Source organism: Populus euphratica, unplaced genomic scaffold (assembly GCF_000495115.2).
Source record: "Populus euphratica unplaced genomic scaffold, PopEup_1.0 scaffold186.1, whole genome shotgun sequence".
NCBI lineage: Eukaryota > Viridiplantae > Streptophyta > Magnoliopsida > Malpighiales > Salicaceae > Populus > Populus euphratica.
In genome coordinates this window covers 263,647-287,618 of record NW_011499992.1, presented here as the reverse complement: position 1 = coordinate 287,618, position 23,972 = coordinate 263,647, and the positions used below count along the sequence as shown (strand labels likewise).

The 23,972-nt window shown below is 34.6% G+C and overlaps 3 protein-coding genes and 1 long non-coding RNA gene across 7 annotated transcripts; 1 reads left to right on the top strand and 3 right to left on the bottom strand.

Annotated features, from left to right (window-relative positions):
• Positions 1–803: 803 nt before the first annotated feature.
• LOC105140433 (Protein kinase superfamily protein) lies at positions 804–3,648 on the bottom strand. Of its 3 annotated transcripts, none has more exons than XM_011047269.1 (6): positions 3,406–3,648; positions 2,618–2,860; positions 2,196–2,534; positions 1,739–1,993; positions 1,517–1,650; positions 804–1,101 (listed from the first exon to the last, which is right to left on the bottom strand). In XM_011047269.1, exons 2-6 carry the CDS (start codon positions 2,754–2,756, stop codon positions 901–903), a joined length of 1,068 nt encoding a protein of 355 aa, XP_011045571.1. In that variant the 5' UTR covers positions 2,757–2,860; positions 3,406–3,648; the 3' UTR covers positions 804–900. The 3 variants fall into 3 exon arrangements, with proteins under 3 accessions (XP_011045571.1, XP_011045572.1, XP_011045570.1); XM_011047270.1 differs by having other exon boundaries at positions 2,618–2,810; XM_011047268.1 differs by lacking the exon at positions 3,406–3,648 and having other exon boundaries at positions 2,618–2,955.
• A 1,234-nt stretch (positions 3,649–4,882) lies between these two features.
• On the bottom strand, positions 4,883–13,790 carry LOC105140432 (uncharacterized). 2 transcript variants are annotated; one of them, XM_011047266.1, is made up of 13 exons: positions 13,336–13,790; positions 12,255–12,422; positions 11,839–12,045; positions 11,653–11,742; positions 9,870–9,947; positions 9,604–9,768; positions 8,639–8,983; positions 7,663–7,847; positions 7,523–7,621; positions 6,508–6,670; positions 5,701–6,050; positions 5,380–5,457; positions 4,883–5,237 (listed from the first exon to the last, which is right to left on the bottom strand). In XM_011047266.1, exons 1-13 carry the CDS (start codon positions 13,498–13,500, stop codon positions 5,210–5,212), a joined length of 2,121 nt encoding a protein of 706 aa, XP_011045568.1. In that variant the 5' UTR covers positions 13,501–13,790; the 3' UTR covers positions 4,883–5,209. The 2 variants fall into 2 exon arrangements, with proteins under 2 accessions (XP_011045568.1, XP_011045569.1); XM_011047267.1 differs by having other exon boundaries at positions 7,523–7,634; positions 7,676–7,847.
• Positions 13,791–15,202: 1,412 nt separating this feature from the next.
• Positions 15,203–16,078, bottom strand: LOC105140460 (probable protein phosphatase 2C 80). The gene has a single exon (XM_011047303.1). The coding sequence runs from the start codon at positions 16,076–16,078 to the stop codon at positions 15,203–15,205; it is 876 nt and encodes a 291-aa protein (XP_011045605.1).
• Positions 16,079–19,918: 3,840 nt separating this feature from the next.
• Positions 19,919–20,884, top strand: LOC105140431 (uncharacterized). Its single transcript, XR_845186.1, has 3 exons — positions 19,919–20,216; positions 20,344–20,387; positions 20,499–20,884. It is a non-coding gene; the product is annotated as an uncharacterized LOC105140431 (long non-coding RNA).
• The last annotated feature ends 3,088 nt before the right edge of the window (positions 20,885–23,972 follow it).

Below are 23,972 nucleotides of genomic sequence, written 5' to 3'. Positions count from 1 at the left end.
AAAACTTTCTAGGATGCCTTGGATGAAGCCATATCCCCAAGAATCAAAGAAGCCACTTCACTTGACAAGTCTGCTCTGTCCACATTTCGAATCATCTTCCAAGGTCGACCTCTTAAAAGAACTTCAATATTTTTGACTGGGCTGGACTCCTCCAAAATGCTAGTAAGTATGAATTTGTACATGCATACATGAGCACTTTCGTAATTCTTCTTTGTTTCTCGGTGACAGGATTTTACTTTCATTTTTCTTCTGTTTCAGTCTTTTCTTCTCTGCGTATTAATTCAGACTGAATTGTGATCGGCAGGTTTGTGTCTCATCTGATGGAACTCCATCTAGTCTAGATGCTACGATTGAGTCGGAAAATGTTACTTCTGCCCTTTTTGACGTATTTTTTTGGAGATGCTCCAGTTTCTCCTTCCTTGAAAACCTCAGTAGCTAATGGCCTAGAAACAGTATTTTTTGCATGTTAGCTTCTTGATTACTGGAGGCTTTGGTAAATCCTGCTAATCTCCTTTGTAATTATAACTTAAGACTGTTGGGAACCTGATGTCTCTGCATTGTTTGTAACATCAAAGACTCTGAAAGAAAAAAAGCTTAGCAGATTTGAATTATCTCTATAGGGCCTCCTTCCTTGTAGTTCTTACTTGAACCATAGTAAAATGGAGTCCTACGAATCCAATTCAGGGGTTGGTATTTTTCTAACAAACATTATTATCCTTTTAGCTTCTCATTATTCCCATGGAGATTTTCTTATAGGTTTTTGGCTCATATTAGGCTTGGTACTCGTAATGCTCGGAAACGACTTAAAGCAAGTCAAGTTGTCTGTTAATGAACATCAATTAATTGGCCATAAAGTACACATCAAATTTGCTAGAGAAAGGATTAGTCAATGCATAAATATTAATACTCTTCCACAACCCTCTCTGATCTAGCTTGCTCAAGCATCTTGACAACATCAGCCATGGTAGGTCTCTTGGAGGGCTCTGGTTCAAGGCACAAGAATGCAATTCTGAATACTCCGTTAATCTCATCAGCAGGACTGCACTTTAAGCTACTGTCAAGGACATACTCTTCCCATTTATGTTCGACAACTGCCTTCACCTGTTCCAAGTTTCAACATACACAACCAGGTAGTATATCAATATACGTAATATCAGGTATTTTCAGACCAATGCAAGAGGAAACCAGTAGTCGAGGCACCCTTTTCCCAGTTAAATAGCCTTTTCTAAATGTACATAAAACTTGACAGGCATGTCTGGTTGTACCATGAAACTTGATTTATTTTACAGTACAGGATTTGATGCACTTGAGATGCGTTTTCTGTATTCAATATGGCTTCCATGGACCATTCTCTTGCACATGTTAGTTAATATTTAAATTTGTTTGAGATGGCAATTTTTGAATGATTAATTATCATGGAAATCAAAAGGGCATTCCCTGCAGAAGCACTTTGGGAATTCATATAATCTCCTCTCCTCACCCACAAGAGGGTCTAGATTAAATTCAGTAGACTCACCCATGTTACAAGCTTGGTTCCTTCCTTGAAAAACTCTTCATCTGTTGGTTTCCTTCCAGTTAGAAGTTCGAGCAGGACAACTCCGAAGCTGTATACATCCCCTTTCACGGTCGCCTTCCCTGTATCAAAGTACTCTGCAGAAGCACATATTTGAATATTTTAATTGTTAAATCAAAATAAGGGAAGAGACTGAATTTACAGTTATCTGGTGCTTTGGCATACCAGGAGCTAGGTATCCAAAAGTTCCTGCTACTAACGTGGAAACATGAGTCTTGTCAGGTTCCATCAATGTGGCCAATCCGAAATCAGAAACTTGAGCTTCCATGTTTTGATCCAGCAATATATTACTTGACTTGATATCTCGGTGAATTATGTGGGGGATGCAATCATGATGCAGGTATGATATTCCTCTTGCTGCACCCAGTGCTATCTTATATCTGGAAGGCCAATCCAAAAGCTTAGTCTCTACTGATCTTCCTGCATCATCATCCACTTCAGTATTGAATACCTTTGAAATCGAGCATACTTCAAATAAAACTCTAGCCTATAAGGAAATTACAGAACTGGATATGAACATTGAACAAGGCATTCAATTAGAGAATATCATATTTTCAGTGCTGACAAACATTTAGGAAGAAAATGATTAGCGGTGTTACTTGAAGCTATATTATGTGCATACCATGCAGGAACGTGTCCAAACTTCCATTAGGCATTAGCTCATATATGAGAAGATTATATTGAGGGGTAGTGCAATATCCATGAAGAGTGAGAATATTCCTATGCTTTATATCCCCCATGGCCTCCAGCTCTCTCTCGAATCCTCGATCTCTTTCTGCAGTACCCCTGTTTAGTCTTTTCACAGCAAATGCAGTAGACTCGTTTAGCATCAACTTGTACACCGTCCCATACCCTCCGGATCCAATTATGTCCTTGTAGCTCAATTTCAGTGTCTTCTTGAAGAGCTCATCGGATTTTAGAGATTGCATCATTGCAGACTTGAACATCACCATCTTCCCACCTGGAATTGCCATCATAACCTATTAATATTTGTTTAATTATATTAATTTCCAAGCAATTAAATTTATGTAGTGGTCAGTGTACCTGAAAAGCCATCTTCTTCATAAATCAAGTGCTTTCTTTTCCATCGCTTGTAGAGAAGGACTGAAACAACTATCTTTGATACTATAAAAGCAATGCAGCATACTGTGATGTAGAATGCGATATACTGAGCCTTGGCCATTTGAGCCTGCCAAGGCAGCTAGGATAAATGTCAACCGAGCTTTGAGATGTAAATCTTCCACCATAAATGAGAAACCAAAATCAGTTCACTCAAAAGGCAGCCAGCTAACTGGTATAACAGTAAGAGGTTCATCATCAGTGGAGTAACTACAACAAGAATCCATATCTACAAAATGAATGTTAGTAAACTATCTCTGGACGCTGTTATTTAAGCTCAACGCAAATCTTTATTACAGAGCTCTCTTTTGCTTCACAAATAGCTTCAACCCACCAAAAACTTCAAAACCACATACAATCTAAACAAAGAAAGTGGTAAAGACTTGGGATTAAGGGGTTTGCTCCCTCTGTGGTCTCAGGTTCGAGTCCTTGGTTGCTCATATGATGGCCACTGGAGGCTTACATGGTCGTTAACTTCAGGGCCCGTGGGATTAGTCGTGGTGCGCGCAAGCTGGCCCGGACACCCACGTTAATCTAAAAAAAAAAAAAAAAAAAAAAAAAAAAAAAAAAAAAAAAAAAAAAAACTTCAAAACCACATACAATCTAAACAAAGAAAGTCTAAAGAGCAAACAAAAGCAAGTAAAATGAAGAATCAGATATAAACACCAACAGTAACTTGGGAGTAAAGAGAAGGTAAGGTATTGAATACTGACCTTGGAAGCAGAGATGATTTTGCTCGTCATGGCATTTCCATTAGGATTCAGAAGGAAGACAAGAAATAAACGATGGTGAATGGGTCAGGGAGGGAGGGAAGGAAGATTGTAGTGTGATTGGGATTGTAGACACACATGAGAAGCATTATTACAAGGCTCTAACTTTGCCTTGCCAGCTTCTTCTTATTTTCTTTCTATTTTTCGTGTACACGTGTATTAACATTTTGTCATTTCCATTCACTCACAACTCATTCTTTGACTCGTGACTCTACTTTGTGGCTTGCCACATCATGCTTGTCTATGCACTTTATGACACGTGCTTAACTTTGATCTTGTTCGTGTAGAGGGAGAAAGATATGATGTCGGTAAAGGCCGAAGAAGATAGTTCCCCATCTTGTTTTTGTTGTTTCACATGCAGAGGAAAGCTCAAGGGGGAGATCGCCGAAATACTAGGAGCCAAAGCTATTAAGATAGCTTTTTAATTGTCTTGTCTGAATAAAAAATTAATTCATTAAGAAAACCTCTTAATAAAATAACGATGATGATTACACCCTTAAAACTCACTTAAATACTTGAAAAATTATAATTTATTCATTGTATATTTTTCCTATAATTTTACAAGTTAATCTTTTTTTAGTTTTGAAAATTATAAGTTAGTTCTTTTACTAAATCTTATTTTTAGTCTAGGTTTTCATTTTTGAATGTTTTGTTCTCCATAATTGACGAGGTTGAAAAATTAAATTAGAAATAAAGGATGTTTTACGAAAAAAATCAATTAAATTGGGAGAAGAAAACAAAATAAGGATCAAGGTGCAAACAGATATGAAAATACAGAGATTTAATATTGAATTTTTTATTTTTATTTTTTTAAAAAAAAACTTGAGATAATAACTTGCAGTGTATGTAGAAGAAAATCTTGGGACCAGAGGAGCTATCACTTCTCATAAATCACAATCCCTCGACATTAACGTGTTTTTTTTATTTTTTTTAATATATTTAAATCGTTTCAAAAATAAATTGAAGAAATCATAAAGTCAATATTGAGGGTCATTGATTGCAGATGTTTTGGCAACCATAAAGCTGACACTAAAATGTGAACAAAAGGGAAGAATGACTCAGAGTTCTTGCTTTCTCACCATGTAATCTTTCCCACCTGTCTTGAAGCCTTTACCATTCTAAGTGGGAGGGAGTTGGGACTTCACAGAGTCAGCATTGGCAATCTTGTTGTGGATCAGTTCGAAAGCTGTGCGTTGAGCTGAGTTTATCATCGAAGCAATTATTGAGCTTTGAAGTGGTTGAGTTGCTCTGCTCTTCTCCACTTCCAGTTTCTTCTTTTACTTTTTGTTTAATGAATTTATTGTTCTTCTCTTCTTTTCCCTTTTTTTTTTTCGGTTAGATGAGAAGCTATACAAGGATCCAAAATCCTTTCTCATCTTGATTTCTTACCGCTGTTTTTTTAAAATGAAATTAAAGGATAAATCATTCTAATGTCTACTTAAGAACTAGACAGGTTTCGTGTTGGTTCATACTTGAAATGTAAAAGAATTGAATTGACAAGCCTGGTTTGACAAAAGCCAAAAGTTGACTGGAGAATATCTTGTTAAAACGCCTAGGGCAGACATTACAGCATTTCCCCCTCTGCTTCATGCACATCACAGACATGCATCTAAGAGAGGAGCAGAAATATTAAATAAGAGGAAAAAGATGCAGCAGCAGCAGCCAGGAAGAGGATTAAGAATATACAGAGATGATGATTCCATATCACCGAAAAGCAAAATCAGAAGGATATTCCTCTAAGCCTCAATCAAGTTAATTGACGTTGTCTTACTATCCTGCATTTTCAATTAACGAATTATTAATCCATGTGAGGCAATAAGATGCCTCCCCCTCCACCGAGAGAACAAGCATTGCTTGGTATCTCCACCATAAAAAAATAAAAAAATAAAAAAATAAATCAAGAACAAAATATCTTGCCTTCCTAATCGAGAGAGCTCAGGCTCGGCAAACAGCATGTCTTCTAGTGATTTCCCATTCATCTCGCTTTCCTCACAACTGCGAGGACACAACAAAGGCAACCGCATGCTCAAGTCAATACAAACAGGGCTACTCTTTCTCTTCTTCTATCCTCTCTCCCCCATCGAAAAAAAAAAAAAAACACAAAAGCCAGACATATAGATGCAATGCACACATAAATATCTGGATAATTTAATAACCAACGGTATGAATATATTCAATAATTTATCGCCTAAGATAGGGGGAATAAAGCAAGAAAGACGTAAGAATGGAAGTACACACCTGTAGATATAATCAAGGGAAAGAAGCCTGTGGTGAACAGTGTAATCACTGCCAACGTAGGTCACAATTAAGCAACCTGCATCAGGATGGGGCCAGCTCCTTGAAGTAGGAAAGCGCAGTACAAATGTTCCAGGCTCTTGAAGACCCCGAGGACCCTGAAGTGACAGTTCTGCTTCTTCCTTTGTAATAAATCCTTCTATCCACTTTGGTGATGTAGAATTCCATATCGTGTTTATTGAATCGCTCGTTAATGTAAAAGCAACAGGGTACAACCACCGCCATATCTTCTCAAAATTTTCTTGGGCCATATATTCCCCACATCCAGAAATTCTCCTCAGGAGCTCAAAATCCTGAAATAATTATTAACTCCGAATAGTTACTATGTCTCCAAGTTGTGTACAAGTCACGCTTGAGCAACATTATAGCATGTTCAGCATAAAAAAGCTTCTTCTGGAGTTCATTGATTCAACAATTAGTGAATCAACACTAAGATACATACTCCCATTATTCTCCCCGAGTACTGCTGTAGGGCAGGAGCTTGAATGAATACCCTTAACTACAAGTTCGTATGAAAAGAGGCTCATTAAGTTTAAGAGTGCATGTTAGAGTAAATCTTTCAAATTGGATGTCTTAGATTCAAATTCTAATGAACCAGAAAATACACATGAGGCCATATCATTGCACCCCTAACAATGAACCAAAACTAGTAATATTATTTCCAAGCCACCAGTATATGAGCCTCAATTTGTAAGCAGAGCATTGTGTGCTCTCATAATGAGGACATGAAGAAGGAAAAGAAAAGGCAACCTGTTCTGTGAGAGATCTGGTACTGGAGCAAGTAATCCTCATAAATTGCTCTTCAATCTCAAAAATCACATTCTCCCATTGAATGTGGCGGTTGTTTTGTGAGATTGAATTCCAAACTTTGGTTCCGTCCTCTATCAACCTCTTTGATATCACTATCTGTCGCCTGAACAAGAAAGATGGTATTGTGAGTATTAAAACTAGATAACAGGCATCTCAAATGATTGAGAAATTCTACTTGTGTGGAGCGACAACAGTTAGCAATGACCATTAGGTTAGTCAAATTATGAGCCATAGAGCTTTCAAAATGTGTATCCCCTATTCAAACTTTTAAAACAGATAATGAAGAAGAGGACATGAAGCTGGATCACTTCCCCATGTTAATTTCACACAGGTAAGACCGGTCAACTTCATAGAGTTGTAGGCAACAATGCAATGCTCAGCCTTCAATCCAGTGCAAAGGGCTACCATGATTTTTTGTTGGGACTTGCAAATGATAGAAGAAGAGAGAAAACTTTTGCCCACACATGAGCAGGCATAAGTAATCCAGTGAGCTTGAAATGAAAATGTGAAGTGAATTGTTTGTAACTAAAATCAAAATCGCTGTCATCAGAACATTAGCAAAGGATCATCATGCTAGACATGTTTCAACAAACCTATTATGAGATAATCACAAAATCAGTTCCTGAACTTTGTCAGATATCCATTCCTAGACCGCAGTTTTTTCAATTTGAGTTCCTATAAATTTGAACATTGATCAATTAGGACATTTATTTTGAAAAAACCCTTGATATGGCAATGGCTTAAATACTCATGAGCAAAGCAATTTTTAAAAAATGTACTTGATTGATCATTTTTCAAGAGCACAAAAACTCGACTTAAAAAAAATATAGCATAGAACTCAGAGATTTTGATATAGTACATGCACCAAGATTATGATTACTTTAACCTACTAACCAATCAGGCATAGAATACTCAAAACAAAACTGTGTCCAGAATGAACCAAACCCTTGCATACCTGTGGTGTGAACATCCTGAGTACAAAGAAACCTCATTTGCAAGTCTAAAAAGCTCTTCTTCAGAGGCAGAGGTTGCAACCTCCTTCAGCAGAAGAGCCCTATCCGTCAATCCTCCCAGGCAGTATTCAGCAGGAGAGCCCTGTCAGTCAAGCCTCCCAGGCAGTATTTAAAAATGATCACATCAGAAATCGAATAGCCGCTACTTGACATAATATTGAAATCCGATAACCTTTCTTCAATACTGTCTGATACAGATGGTGAATTGTCTGCTTCTTCAATATTCTCTGCTCCCCTGGCTAATTGCGTCCCTACTGCATTTGCAACCTAGATTATAAAATGGTGATGCAGTTAGAATCATGCCAACATAATACAATAATGAAATTAGAGAGAATAAAATTCGACTTCCAACCAAACATTTCTTAGTAAATGAGTCTCTCCAACATCACAGTGATTTTTTTTTGGATAAACTAGACAATATCTCAAGGAAAGGGCCTGCATGGAAAATGTTTTCTAAGTACAAAAAATATCATCCACCACCGATGCTGCACATTTGGTATGGGATTTCTGTATCCAGAACAACAAACAGCAAACAAAGTACCCAACTTCATGGTGTTGAGTTGAGAGTTGGAGAATAAAAGTAAATATCATAGACTATATGCTTATTTCATCCACTGTTATTACATGTTTTCCAAAAATCACCTGTCCTTCTCTTACCTAAAGATATAATTTTAGGCACCAACTTCGGTCATGTCAACAGTGGGCCCCAAGAATAAAAAATAGGCACCAAACAATCTTCTGTAAATCATGTGGAACAAAAGGAAGAAAGAAAAAAAACAAAGAAAAAACAAGAGTAAAGAGCGAAAGATACCTTAAGCGAAAAAAAATAGTAGAAAAGTTTTAATGATATGGGAGCCAGATATTTGAACAATCATATAAATGATACAAGATGATCTCCACAAATATCCTATGGATGGATAGTTATGCTTACAATAGTCATTCAACTATTCATACTAATACTACTACAATCACAAGGAAGGTGAGAATGATGATTGTAATGAGAAATACAAGAAAGAATGATGATTACAATGAAAATTAAAAGCAAACTCATTTTATACCTGATTAGTTGTCCAAGTATCAAAGTAGCATGCCACATCTGGCTGCCCCATTGTAGATGTCCTTTCTTGCCCCAGTTTGATCCGTTTTGATGATGGACTAGGTCTTATTTTGTGGATAGAGTTTTGCTGCAATTCCAAGGATCTATTGCAGAGATCAAATGATTGATATTTATTGAAAGGGTCAGCAGCAGAGGTTGGCCTTTTCCATGTCAGAGATGTCCTAGGATTACGACTTCGAGAGATGCAACGGATTGGATGGGAAAATGCCTCTAGGAAATGATACCCACTGAGTTTTGGAATTTCTAATTTAATGCGGAAAAGCCTATTATCACACTTGGATGACAGCTGACATGGGAATGAAAGCAGAATCACTAGCAAATTCCAGAAATATTGATAGCAAGAAGCCAAATTGCGAAGTAAACAAATTTAATCTACAGTGAATTAGCGAATCCAGAATCCATTCCAGAAACTAACAATTTCTACAGATTGGGAATATGCAATACAAACTTTTTGCAAATATGCAGCAGCATTTGAATTATCTACAGATTGATGTCTAGGATATAACATGACCAGATGGAAAATCATAAAATGAATAATTGTATGCTTATTTATAATGCAAATTCACGGAATGATCAAGGTCAAGAAACAGCTGCCAACTGCATCAGACTGCAAGCTGCAAGCTAGCTGCAGATAAGGTTGGTCCCATTGGTGCAATCTCTGTTAGAGGTAGATGGTAAGCAAAGTTATTTCAGATAACCACAGCAATATGATAGTGTTCTTTAAACTTTCAGTCTTGTTGGAAAATAATGCGTATAGAATGCTAAAGACATTTTCTGGGAAAACTGAGAGGAAGAAAATAATAGTCGAAAAAAACATAAGAATGTTCATCTTGTCCATGCATAGAAGAAGAGCACTTGTACACTGGATGAGTGACCAGAAACATTTTTCAAGTCTGACATTACTACCTGGGATATTTTGAGCTTCAAGGATGCATGCCCATGCAATAGTTTGCCTGGTCTATCATAAGAAGCAAATTCTATCCCATCACAGCTTGCCAAAAGGGGATCTTCATCATCAGATGTTTTCTCCACAGGAAGCCCACTGTCCGCATAAACCAGTGAAGCAACAATCTATTAAAGCAAGTAATGTGCAAATGTTAGTACAAGAAGAAATGCCAAAACTACAAGTAAAATATGGTAAAAAGCACTACTGGAAACCCTGAGATACAGACCTCCAATTCCTTGTTTACAGCCTGGCATATTGCATTTAATAAAACCACATCCAAGGAAAAAATCCTTCGACATGAAGCCTGCGAACAGAAAATATGAGAAGAAAATCTTAGAATGCTGCTATTTGATTCATAACTTCCACAATGTCAACATAACCTGTAGGAAAATTACTTGTCTGTTTGTCCACACTCCACAACCTCTGGAGGATTTCATTCGACCCAATTTATGAGTTTGAGAGAGATAGGGATAGGAAGATTCTTGGTGTTGTGCAGTGCTTTCAATTATTTGGTAAACTATGCTTGGAGAGAAAATGTCGAGATAAATAGAAATCCATTCTTATCTAATCAATTAATTTGGTATAGAGTGGCTTCCTTGGCTTCCTATGGTGCTCTACAACTGAAGCTTTCCGAGTGCTTTCTAACCTCATATATTGTGAGACTGGAAGCAGTTTTCTAATTGTAATAAAAGGCTAACATTAGTAGAACGCCTCACAGCAAAGCAATAGCAATAGAAATGAGAAATGAGAAATGAGAAGAAGAAAATGCCCACAAAATTTACATGGTTCACCACAGAGCATTGATTCAACCATAAAAACATGAGGGGAATGGAAACTACAATGGAGGTTCTAAATTAACCACAATACGACCTGAAACACATTTGTATACAACCAAAAGTAATAAATCCTAATTTGAGGTTTTCACCTAATTTGTTGGGCCAGATCACAAGTTGTTTGACCAAACAAATTTCAAGACAAACCTCCTAGTATTAGCACCTAGTTTTAAATTTGTGGATACTTTTTCCTCCGTTCTTCCATTTCCGTAACATGTTCTTTTTTCAATTACAATGGAACATGATATGATAAGATTCATATGTAATAAATGATGAACATTAGTATAATCTAAATTACTTCCCGCAAGACTACTTTTAATCTCCAGGTGTCTACCATGTAGGAATATATGTAAGTCGGGGGAAAAAAAAGATCACACTTTCTTGCTTTACAGTCCTAATCTCAGCAATTTTTTCCCAATCCTACATGTGGGCATATTTCACTAACCAGTCTTTGGAATTTTACACCATCCTTTTCTTCCTCTAACAGGTGAAAATCATCACATGCACTGACCTTAAATTAAAACCAAGCATATGTAAGTCGGATGAGAGGCAAGGGAAGGAAAGATTTACAAATTCATTGTTTATAGATGTACTCTGTTTTAAAAGATTTACAAATTCACCTATCTAGGCCGGAAATCTTACAATACTGCATGAGATAAAATCTTATGTAAATAATCCCAACTATTTCTCTTTGTTTTCTTTTCTTTAAGACCAAACAAGAGAACAAAATCAATTTTAAAAATTTTCACTTGTTCACTCCCCTTCCAACTTAGCAAACAAAGGGCAAAGAGATGTCCTCTTTGCCTATGAAAGATTGATTTGCAAATACAGGCATCTAAACCTAGCCTTTATGCATAAGCTGCCTATGAATCATTTTCTCACACAAAAGGAAGGTTGATATGTGCAGCATCTTACTAACTCAAGATGACAAGTATTATTCTTCAATTTGCGAATAGAGTGAAAACGGTTAGATGAATTACTTGCATAGCTCTCGCATACAACTATTAGAAACTGCTTGCAAAAATAAAAGAAAAGAAAAGAGACAGCAACCTTAAAATAAGGCCTACAATGAGTGACAATCAAGTCGCCCATGCCCCAGTGGCTTGCCAGCTGGTTTCAAGATGTAACATAACTCCTTAGAAAAGCATAATATCAAAATTCCCTATAATTACTAACCTTGCCTCCAACAATATTCCAAATTCTATCACTGTCTTCATCAATTTCAGAGGTTGAAGAGAGATCAATCGATAATCGTACAGGTGGGTCCTACCATAGCATAAGCATATTTGTCAAGTATTCAGTGAATTTATAGGCAGATTTAAAAAAGAATAAAAGAATTCAAAAAAAATATCTTTTATGAACCTTAACATAGTGATCCTTAATGGACATGCTTAAAGGCAAGACTTCTGCATGGTGAACATAACCCAGCAAGCCATGATCTCCAGCAGCACCAGCTAATGTTATCTTCCTCGGTCCATTGGAGTTCGAGCTTTTGTCAAGGGAGAATGACTGAGGCTGCTCTCCTACAATCTTCCCATTAATGTGAAACCGCAACATATTGGTAACAACCTATAATAAGCAAGATAACATTTAGCATTTCTTAACTTTAGAGAGAGCTGGTGACAGCAAGCGAGAGAGGGAGGAAGGGAGAGAACAAAAATATTATACAAATAAAGGCAAATTACAAGTAACAAAATGAAAACTCAATGATGGAAAAGGACCCCCATACTATAAATTTCATAAATGACTAATTATGTGTCTTGACTTCTAAAACATACCTCACATCCAACATGAATCCAATTTTCCAGAGGAAACTCAATCTCCATAGATGTAGAATTACTAAAATTTGTAGTTTCTTTGTGAGCATGGAGGAATGGAAAAAGTGTCATTATCTTCTTCTCATTTAGAACAAGAAAAGGAGCATCGCTGCTAATATCCGAGCAAACCTGCAAACAGAATTATTTAGTTCAGCATTTCATTTTAGAGGAAGAAAAAAATTGTCAAACAAGCAAAACACACTTTTACACCACATTTTAAAACATAAATCACTGATTAACAAAGATTTATGGATTATGCAGAATTGCCACCCTTACACTATAGCAGTAAAGATGATTGTCAATATCCAAAAAATAAAAAACATTATTCAGCTCCTTGGTTTTGCTGACTGACTCTACTACAGCTGATAAAGCTCGCTTACTCATTAATATCAACTAATTAGACTTGACAGAGGACTACAGGGCTATACGAAAGAGGTGGAATGAGCTGGTGAATTTAGAAAAAGTTCACTATACGTAGGTGAGAGCTGAACCTAGAAAAATCTTTAAAAAAAAAAGGATATCAGCCGTGGTAATGCCAAAAAAATTTCCCCTTCATCTTAGTGAGTAGCTATATGCCTGATTTCTGGAAATCATAAAATCTATCAAGCAGATAACTTGTCAAATTTAATGAGGAACGACACTACTCCGGCTCATGACCATAAAGAAAATAAGCTTTCCTACATTTAAACCATACAAAATAACGAGCCAGCAAAAAACTTGTAACGTGCTTGACCAATACCAACATCAAAAGTCCATCAAAAAGACACAAAATTCAGGATTTAGATGCCACTCCAATTTACAACATACCGAATATGCACACAGATTTTGCCTATGATTACATCCAAACACTGAAAAAGATATAAGCTTTGCCCCACCACTAAAATACACTAAACCCATCAAAAGAACAAAAATTTAAACCTGGGTTACACTTAGAGTGATAGGAATAGACGCTAGAAGTTGCAATAAACTTGAAGATTCAGTTGAATACCTAAATGCAGGAAAACAAACAATGTAGAGGGAAAAGGGGCAGTGTTTTCCAAACCTGTTTGATGATTGTAGCTGGAAATGCTGTGGTGGAGGAGTTGATAAGATAAACCCAAAAAGAAATAGAAAAATCCTTTTCATTTTCAATTTCAATTTCCTTTCTGAAATCTTTCAGCAAAATGTAATCTTTTCTGTTTATCACATTATTATTATCACTACCCATTATTATTGTTTCTTGATCAGAAGAAACCTCAAAAAACCCAAACCCCACCGTCTCTCTTTCTGTCTCTCTCTCTAAAAACTGACAAAGAAACTGAAATTTTTTGCACTCCCTCTTAATTCACACTTAATTACTTTGTTTCTCTTACTCAAAAAAGCAGGGAGGCAGACACGGCTGTTCTGTTTTAATTAACGGTTGGTTCGGTGGTGGGTTCCGTTTTTTCTTTGTTTAGTGTTTTAATGAAAAGGAAAGTAGGTGGGTAATAATCTGGTACTTTGCGTTAATCCCAGCACAACAACTTGAGGGTTATACTAGGAAATGTAGAAGTTAAATGTTGAGTTTCTGTGACTCGGACAAAAATGATTGGAGAATTAATTTTATTTTTTTAAAGTGGTTTTCAAAGAAAATAAATTTTTATAAAAAATCAATTTTTATAAAGCAAATTACTTGATTCATGAAATCAGTTGAAAGATAATTTTTTGATATTTAACTATGTTATAAAAAATAAATTAAAAAATAACTTATTAATATTATTTAATCTTATTAAAAAAATAAGACTAAATTTAATAAATTAAAAAATTAAAAAATTAAAAAATTAAAAAATAATAAATTAGGTTAAGTAAAATAAATAGGAATTAAAAAACAATAATCTAATATAATAAATAAAAAAGTTAAAGTAAGATGAGATTTAAAAAAAAAAATTAATTTCATAAGTAATTTAGTCGTTTCACCTTGGATTTCTTTTAATTTTTTTATTTGAAAGTAAAAAAAATAGAGGATTTTTTTGAAGAAAATTAAAAAAAAAACACTTTTTTTAAACTAATTTTTTTAACTGGAAAATATTTTTTCCTTGATCAACTTTTGTTTAAAGTTATAAAAAAAAAGGTGACGAAAATGATTCAGTTTTCCTCAAAATAAATGGGAAAATCCCACTTATTTGACCAAAAGTATAGTCCTCAATTCTTTGGATAACATCTGTTTTGAAGGATCCACTGTGAAAGAATGGGAAGACTGGAGTAGTATCTTCATTAGCAGGGAGGACTCCACTAGCTCGAAGAACGATCAAGAAACGGCTTATATATATATAGATATAGGGCAGCACAGATTGAAGAAAGAATGATCGAGTCTAAGAAAGTAGTGGTGAAAAATAAGAACCACATTCTCCTAGTCCAATTCTGGAATATGCTCTGGTTAGCAGAAATATAACTAAACTGGGCCGGCCCTGGAGTTGATTAAGCAATCAATTTGTCTAAGAGGAAGGAAGGTGAACCTGCGTTCGTAATGCTGCTTCAAGAACAAGCATGAATGTGTGTGATCTAGGTGCACAGAATTCTATCATGACACAAAGCATTTCAAACTAGAAAGTTTGTCAACTCTCTCAGGTTTTAACCGTGTATATTCATTCTCAATTGGCAAAATTAAAATGGAAAGAATTTGATCATGCCAGAATTGATCGGTGAGACCACATAGATGATTTCTCAAAGAGCCTTTAAAGGAGGGTAAATACATTAAACAATGGTGATGATCCTATACCTGACTGCATCACTGATTGATGCTTACTTAAAATCTTTGATGTAGCAAACAATCAGTGAATTTATTCAAGTGTAAAGAAGAAACGGAAAAAACAAAGATACTAGCTTTAATTTTTACAGTTGCAGATCAGGGACTCCAAACTAATTTGTCTCCTGTCATGAATGAATGCGTGTTACTCCTCCTCCTCCTCCTGGCTAACTCTAGGCTGGTCCAACTCAATCATAGCAACAATGACAGTAATGTCATCAATTTTGCCTCCAACGTGCTCGATTCCTTCAGACTCGGCAGCAGTTGCAAAGGGAGAGTCATATTCTTCGCTGGTTGAATTCATGGACGCAACAGTTGCGATGGTCCATGCAAGGTCCTGCGGCCAAGGTCTTCCTTCAGATTCTTGAAGAATTTCCTCAATCTCAGAGCCAAAAAGATTATCAAACACTCCATCAGAACCAGCAACCACAATGTCCCCCTGCTCTACATCAAATTCACCAAGGAAAACCGTAACCGGGCGCTTACCATCCCCAACCCAATTCCCCAAGGAAAAAGGACAGTTGAAATAATTCTGCTGTGTTGGTGACCTGTAAACAAGCCTTTTCCCTCTAAAAACCATGAAACCGCTGTCACCCACATTGGCATAACACAAACGGTCTCCTTTAAGGCTAACAACACAGGCAGTGGATGATCCTATAGCAGCGGTCTTGGAATGCGCTTTTAACAATATCTTCTTTAGATCAACAGCCCGACCAGGCTTTAAGGATCGAAGAGAAGTCAGATAATTGGACATGAGTTCTCTGGCAAAAATCCCAGAATCAATACCTTTTTTAGCCCAACCACCAACACCATCAGCCACTCCAAAGGTTTGTCTTTCTTGGCAAATAAAATGGGCGTCTTGGCCTAGACTTTCTGGGTTCGACTCGATATCTTTAGGGAAGTAACAGGTTCCCATATTCATCCTCAACTTCTCACCGCTTTCATCATCATCAGAAACAGAAACCGTGGCTTGAAAATTTGACTGGCTTCGCACAGCTATTCTTCTCTTTTTGATAATCATGTCGTTTGTTGCCTAAAGAAATATAACTTCGATGGAGTTCGATCTCAGGGTGTATCAATTTATAAAAAAAAAGTTACTAATTCCTTACTGAATTCGGAAGCAATAAACAGAGGGCTTTGAGAGGAAAACAATCTAAGCAGCAGCGTTAGGGCTTGTTTGGAAAGAAAAACTGATTACGCGTTCTTTCAGTCAGGAGCAGCAATACATATATATATATATATAGCGGAAAGTGGCAAGGTGAGGAGGATCGGAACTTTCCTTTCCTTGCCGAGGTCGGACAATTCAACGTCATCCGTCAAATTTTCCTCTGGTCGTAAGAGGACCAGGGAACCTTCTATGAAGCCCCGTTTCAACACTCAAGCGAAGTCCAAACTGGTCGCACGAGTGTCATACTCTTTGCTGTTGACATCATCATATGACTTTGGTAATTTCTATCATATCATACTTAATATCATGAAATCTTTATGTTTTGGGAGAAAAATAAAACTTCATAATTTATTGAATGTTAGACGCTAATATTTCATATGAAATTTTCATATTTTTCTCACAATGACTATCATTATTATTACAATATTTTAAAATTCTTTTACCAACAAAGTCATCACTTTAAATCCAAATAAAATCTATTTATATTATATAAACAGATTAGATGCATGATATGAACACAAACTTTATCCAAGAACCTATTAACTAAATACAGAGTGCGACAATCGTAGCTTCGGTTATTTCAAAGCATTCTTTTAATTATATATGATGTTAATAAAAATCAATAATAGGAATAAAAAAAACATGTTATTAATCACTTTATATTTCAGGTTGATTTTTTTTAATTTATGGATCATTTTTTATTTTATTTAAAGACATAAACGGGTTTATTTAAATTTTTAGAGTGTTTTTTTTAAGTATTTTTAATCTAAAAATAGCTTTAAAGGGATTGTTAGAGTGTTAAACACCTAAAGTCTAACTTTTTGACAACCATTGATTAAGGAAAACTAAGCAAAGCAAGCAACACATCAATTATTATATATTTTTCAAAACAATCAAGGTAAATAATAAGTTATTTGTCCTATGAAAAATAAAGAATTTTTGCAAGCTCGGACACATGAGTTATCCCAGCCTGCACACACGAGCTTTATTGGAGGCCATGCATGTTGGCCAACAAAGCCTGTATGCTTGGGTCTAGTTTTTTTATTTTTTTTATTTTTATATATTTTTTATTTTTTTTTCAATTTGATCTATATAATTGATTCTTTTACTTATTTTTCTTGTTTATTTTTTTAATTTTATTCTTTAATTTTTTATTGATTTTTTTATCGGGCAATGTAATTTTTTTAGTTTGATATTTTTAGGTTTATAATGATTTCAAATAAATGCTCTAATATTTAGTTGGTTCTTGATTTTGTGAGCATTTATTTTTCTTATTATATAATTAAATAAAAAATTATTGAATCTGATTGAGCCCATAAGTCGAGTCATAAATTTGGCCGGTTAACTTTGATTGGTTAGAAATCAAGTTTTATAATTTGGTTCAATTGCATAAATAATTATTAATTTATTTAATTAAATACATGCATAAAATTTTTAATTTACAATTTATATTTTTTATGTTAAAAATGTGAAGGAAATGCTAACTTATTCATTTGTTTTTGTGTTAAAAAGATAATTTATATGACTTGTGCTTCGCTGTGGATCAGATAACTAGTGAGAGCAAAACCAGATACTAGCATAACCCAATTGAGGTTTGGCTATATTGTTGAACTTAACCAATACTTATTTTCCTCCTCCCTTCCTTCACATGATAGACCTTACCTTGTAAAGCATCCTTTATATGTCTATATGGCCTAATGAAAAAGGTAAAGAACAAAAGGATGGAATCAACACCATTGATTGGCATGTAGTAGTGTCTAAATATAAAAACCGTTGGCTCTTTAAATATTCTCAATAACTTCTCAAAAACAAACAAGGGAGTCCACTCGCTAAAGTGGAGCTGAGATGAACTTAGATTATAATAACAAAATACACCCCTTTATAAACCCTTGCAAAGAAAAGGATTACCGAAACTTGTATGTGTATAAATATATATATAGGGGAAGTAATGATAAAGTTTTCCCCAACATATTTACTAGTAACTTGAGTGACCCGATCACCCAGCTCAAATATCAGTATCGTGATGTTTTCTGGTTGCTTAGAGTTGACAAAGGAAATGAAAACAACTTATCTAAGATTGATACTATTTATTAGTATAAATACAACTTGAAAAAAGAGCATTTGATTCATGAGAAGTATGGGTCATGTGGCTAGTTTTAATAAAAATAAAGAAAGCTTAAAGAAAAGAAGATGAAGTAGTTGTAGAGCTTGAGAGGAGTGAGACTGTATTGAAGAAAAAACCCTAAATTTTATATTTATATATGCTTGGTATAAGTATAACCTTTTCAAACTTTAAGATTATTTATATAATTCGGGTTAGATTCGGATGAAGTTTCGAGTTGGGTAAGGCAATATCCATACCTACCCAAACTTGACCTGTTGACTTAAGGTATTGCCCAAATCTCAACATGAAAAAAACTCAAATCTATTCAAGTAAATTTAGACTAGCATCCATCGAGTTCAGGTGAAATTGTCATCCCTGTTTAGGTAGCTTTATTTGTCACTTAAAGTATGCAACCTCTCTCTGAATAATCTTGTCTTCTCATCTAGTAAAAAAGGGTAGAGCCAAATCACGCTCTAATCTAGGGTCTATTCTAATGATAGTTAACCCTTAAAGCGATTTTAGTTTGAAGTTTGAAATTGAAATCCCCCTCAAATGATATAATCTTCCTACCTTTTTAGAACTCATTTTTTAATAAGATAAAGTATAACAAAGAAAGAACAAAATAAAGTGTTTATGTTTTTACCTAGAAGAAAACTCTTCTTAAAATGACTGAGAGGCTTGATCTTCTTGTTTAGGTCTCCTGTTGCAGAAATCTCAGAGAGATATTTGCAAAAGTAAAAAATAGGATTGAAAGAGAAGAGGTAGGCCATTGCTTCTCACTTCCATTAATAAATGAAGGACATGTAGCCCTACCTTAGAGCCCCAAGAAGGCTAAGTGCCTTCTGCTTTAATTACAACTGCTACTAGGAGGAAGTTATAAATCTCTTTGAAAAGACCATTCGAAAGTGTGTAATCAATATGATAAGGCATCATATTTATAGGGATGACAAGACAAATCTAACCGGTCGATTCTCATAAGATTTTTTAAGTCTTTTCACATGGAACACAAAGACTTAGGAGACAACCGATGAGCTGAGAGGGTAATACAATGATATATGAGTAGAACTTGCATCTATATCCAATATCCCTAAGCTTAGTAGAGTTTTAGACTGAGATAACTTGGGTCTAGCTTGCTCCGAAGCCCAATGCCTTTAGGCCTGGCCATGGGCTGAGCCTAATAGGTAAGGGTCTAATGAACTGTCAGGCCCAATGTCTTTGAGGTTAGCTACATACTGAGTCCAAACACGCATGATTTTAAAGAGCCTCTGGACCCAATATCATTAGGTTTAACCACATATGGATCTGATGAGCTACCAAACCCATATATTAGCCGTGAATAGGATCCACAATACAATTTTGAATAGTAAATCCTCCTCGTATTTTAGTGTTTGTTGTAATATAATTATAATAATATAATGATCTACGGTCCTCCTCCTTCCGATGACATATTCCGGCCACCCTTTGTTTGTTTCCAAAAAGGAATATTTACTAGCCATTAGCCCACATATGTTGGTTTGAAGTGACGAGTACATATATATATGATGGTCCTCGGCAGTCCTTCGATTTCCTTTACTTGGCCATGGGTACGGACTAGAACTGTGCTAACAAGAAAGCATCTCTTACTTGACTGGATCCATCATCTTAATCTTCTTTCATTAATGAGCCAATCCTTTTTATCTATCTGTGCTGTGTTTTCAAAGCCTATCTGTCTCGCCTAGACACTCTCCATTGAAGATTTGGTCTCTCGTTTAGAATTTAACCCTTGTACACGTTCACCTTCCTTATGATACACCATGAATTTTCCCTTGACTCTTCTTTTCACTTTACTGTTTGTCTCCTTCTCCCACCTCATTCTTCATTCAAGTTTGGCCATGGAAAAGCTTGAAGGTTTTTTATACTCTCTCTCTCTCTATATCTGAGTGTGATAGTAATTGTCATCTAAAATTGTTGGTTTGTCTTCTTTTTTTTTTATTGTCATCTAAAATTGTTGGTTTGTCTTTTTTTTTTTTTTCAGATACCGGAAATACCAAAATGAAATCATCAAATCTTAAAGTCAAGGTCAGTACAGGAAGTAACATATATAATATTCTGCTCTCATTTGTCCAAGTGAAATCATCAAAGCTTTAAATACTCGTTGTTTTTCTTATACTCTTTCTGGTGAATTTTCAGTCATTTGCAGATCAAGGCGATCGTGTTCAAAGGAAATACTTGCATGAAGTACATTCAGGACCTAATCCTATCAGTAATTCCGTTCCTCCACAAAAGTGGAAAACAAGGATTCGGGGAAGTCCATAAATTCTTTCGTTTCATCATTTCTGTCAACTAGACTTGCAACATTATGAAAAAACATTAGCAGATCGCTTATTTATTGATGCCTTTTTTGACTTGCTATCATTACAGCAACAGTCATCATCATCATCATTTGTTCTATCATTTGAATTGAGCTGATAAACATTAGTAATTCAAACGTTATTCAATATCCCAGCAACATATATAGTCGTGCTGTACTGTATTAATTTTGAAGCAATGATGCCAAAATAATGTATTGCTGTGCATCTTATAGGTTTGATTTAGCTACTAAGAAATGGCCAACACTAATTGTACTTAATCTACTGTGTCGCGTAGCATTGTTTCTGACAAGAAAAAACAAAACGAGGTATAGCAAAGCAATACAAGTACTCATGAGGTGGCCTACACAGACACAAATTAATCTCTAAAAGGAAAAGCTAAGAATACCATGCACAGTCCTTACGAAATAGAGGATGGCATATTTAAGGTACACCAAGAACGCATTACAATATTGGCACTTCCCCATGCACAATGGTGACCAAAAACAATGTAGCTCAATCAACGTTCATGAAGTTTGCTTCATGTTCTCTGACGTTTGAGTTAATGTATGAAACGTTGAAAGTAAAAGGGTTACCTTTTTCTAGCTTTATTAAAAGCATGCTAAAAAGCATATTCTTCCACTATAGCTTGATTTAATTAAGGTGAAACTTGTTTGTATATGTGCATGAATGCAACTTAGTTTCAATCCAGAAATAATTGGGATTGATTCACTGTAGAAATCACTAATCCTCAATTAATCTAATAACTTGGAGGAAAAAGAATTTTTTCCAAGACTTCCAATTAATTTAAGAGTAAGACCTGATTTCACGCGTCCTTTGTAGATTTGCTCAATGGGACCTTTTCTTCTCTCTCTTTTTTTTTTTTTTAATTGGATAACCATTTTGCTAGGTATAGGATCTAAACATGGAGGGATATGCATTTACAGCGGGTTATAAAAGCTTGACTATATATATAAATGGGTAAAATATGATTAGAAGACACAAGTAAAAACAGGAGGATCATAGTCTTTGGAGTTGAATATCTCAGAGTGTGAGTGTGTGTGTGTCTATATATATATATATATATATATATCCCTCTTAGAGTGTTTCCTAGAAAGAGAGAAAAGGTTTGGAACTAAACACCCTTATTTAGCAGTGGAAAAGCCTAGACATTCAAATTCCCATTGATAAACAACATGTTACGACGCAAGAAAGGGTTTCGATTTAACTTAACAAAATTAAATGGATTCTTGTTTTTGGAAAATAAAATAAGACTTGTACAAGAGATCACATTTGTAGAAAAGCATGAGGCGATGTGTTTATAATTTGTTCCCCAAGTTTTTCAAAATGTCCTCCGATAGCTTTTTCGTACAGATTTTTGTTGGCCCTCTAATCTTTCAAACAACTAAAAGAGTGGGGATATGAGCATTATGGGTGGCATCATTGTACAATTCTGAGAAAACAAAGCATATTATTCCCTTTGTTTGCTGTTTGCTTTTGGAAAAGAAGTCTAAAAAGCAATCCACAAAGGGTGCTTAAAACCTGTGTTGCTGAGAACTGTGGTCAAATAGGGCCAAGTATTTGTTCTTCTAGTAACCAGTTACTTTGCCCACGGGGGTGTTATTTCACGTTGGGTAGCAGAGTGGTATTGAACGAGGGAAAGTGAAAGCAAGCATCAGACTACGCAGATCAAAAGGGGAGGTGAATGCCAGTTCAATTTCATCACAAATGCGGTGAAAATAAAAATCCGAGGGGGGGACATTCAGAAAGCATAAAATCTGCATGCATATCCCAAGAGACAAAGCAACATTTGCTGGGGACAATCCAAAAAGGTCTCTAAGACTGGGTTTTCAGGCTCTCCACAGACGCGCCCTAAATGATGAACACGCATGTTCTTATGTTCAAAATCATCATCGACATTGCTCAGCAAAATTAATAATTTTACAAGTAGCTAGAGACCAACCAAATGCAAGTGGCTTTTCTAAAGCCAACAAACTCGACCACGTTGGTTAAGCATATAATCTACAAGCCAAAGACAAATAAAATGGAATCTGATTATGTATGTGTATACATAATTTTGATCACCCAAAATTAAATAAGTATAGATGTATAAAATATGATTGGATAACATCTTTATTTAAAATATTTTTTTTAAAAAAATAAAACAATCATATGATTTTTCTTCTAGGTTTGATATATAATAATTTGATTTATTTATGAAATCAAGTTAAAATTTTTGCTTTACAAGAACTCGAATTTAGATTTGTATCGCGAAGCAAGATTTAATATTTGTTATTTTAAAAAATATATTTGATTTGTCTTTAAAGTATTATTGAATAATTTTTAAAAAACATTTAGACTTGATCTAATATAATTTTATTATTTGTAAACTTCAAGTGCAAATAAAAAAGGCTTGGAAACTTTTAAGAAAATTTCCTTACTTTAAAAGTTTGTTTTAAAGAAAATTTATATCTTTAAGAATTTTTTTTTCTCTTACTAGGTTGAGTCTTTATTTATAAAGGTTTGTAGGGTTTCTAAGTCATTTTTCAATTTTTTTGGTTAATTTTTATTAATAGAATAATTTTGTTGGTTAATTTTTATTAATAGGATCTTGTTTTATAATAAGATATCTTGAATATCTCATTTTAAATTCTAACTTTTTATAAAGATTCATTTATTTTTCATGTTGTTTATTTTAATTTTATTTTATTTATTTATGTAAAAATAAAATAAAAATAATATATGATAAAATTTAAATTTTTCTGTAGATGCCCCATTGGAATAAGTTTACTTGTACTAAAAATAAATGGATATGTCTCAAAAATATAGTTGAGAAAGTTTTATAATTTAAACATATTTTTTAAAATAAAATTTTTAAAAATATTTTTTAAAATAAAATTTAATTTAATCATACTAAATTTTCACAATTATAAAATCAAATATAAAATTGGAAAGAACAGCATATAAAACCAAATAGAAGGGGTCGTCATGTATAAATAATAACCAATAATTTTAACGGGCAATGGGGGACTTTATGATCCTTTCATTGAAAATAGTTGTAGTGACACCTTGTTTTAAAGATTTCTTTGTCTCGAAAACAATTGCGTAATTCCAAAGAATTTTGACTCTCTTTTCCTCCATTGCTTTGGATTTTGGAATGCGTGCCTCCTTTATTTCCTTCGCTTTAAGGAATGTTTATTTCTGCTTTTAAAAGCATTTTTGAAAAATATTAATTTTCTTTATTTTTTTATTTATTTTAAATTAATATATTTTTAGTATTTTTAAATTATTTTAATAAACTAATATAAAAAATAAT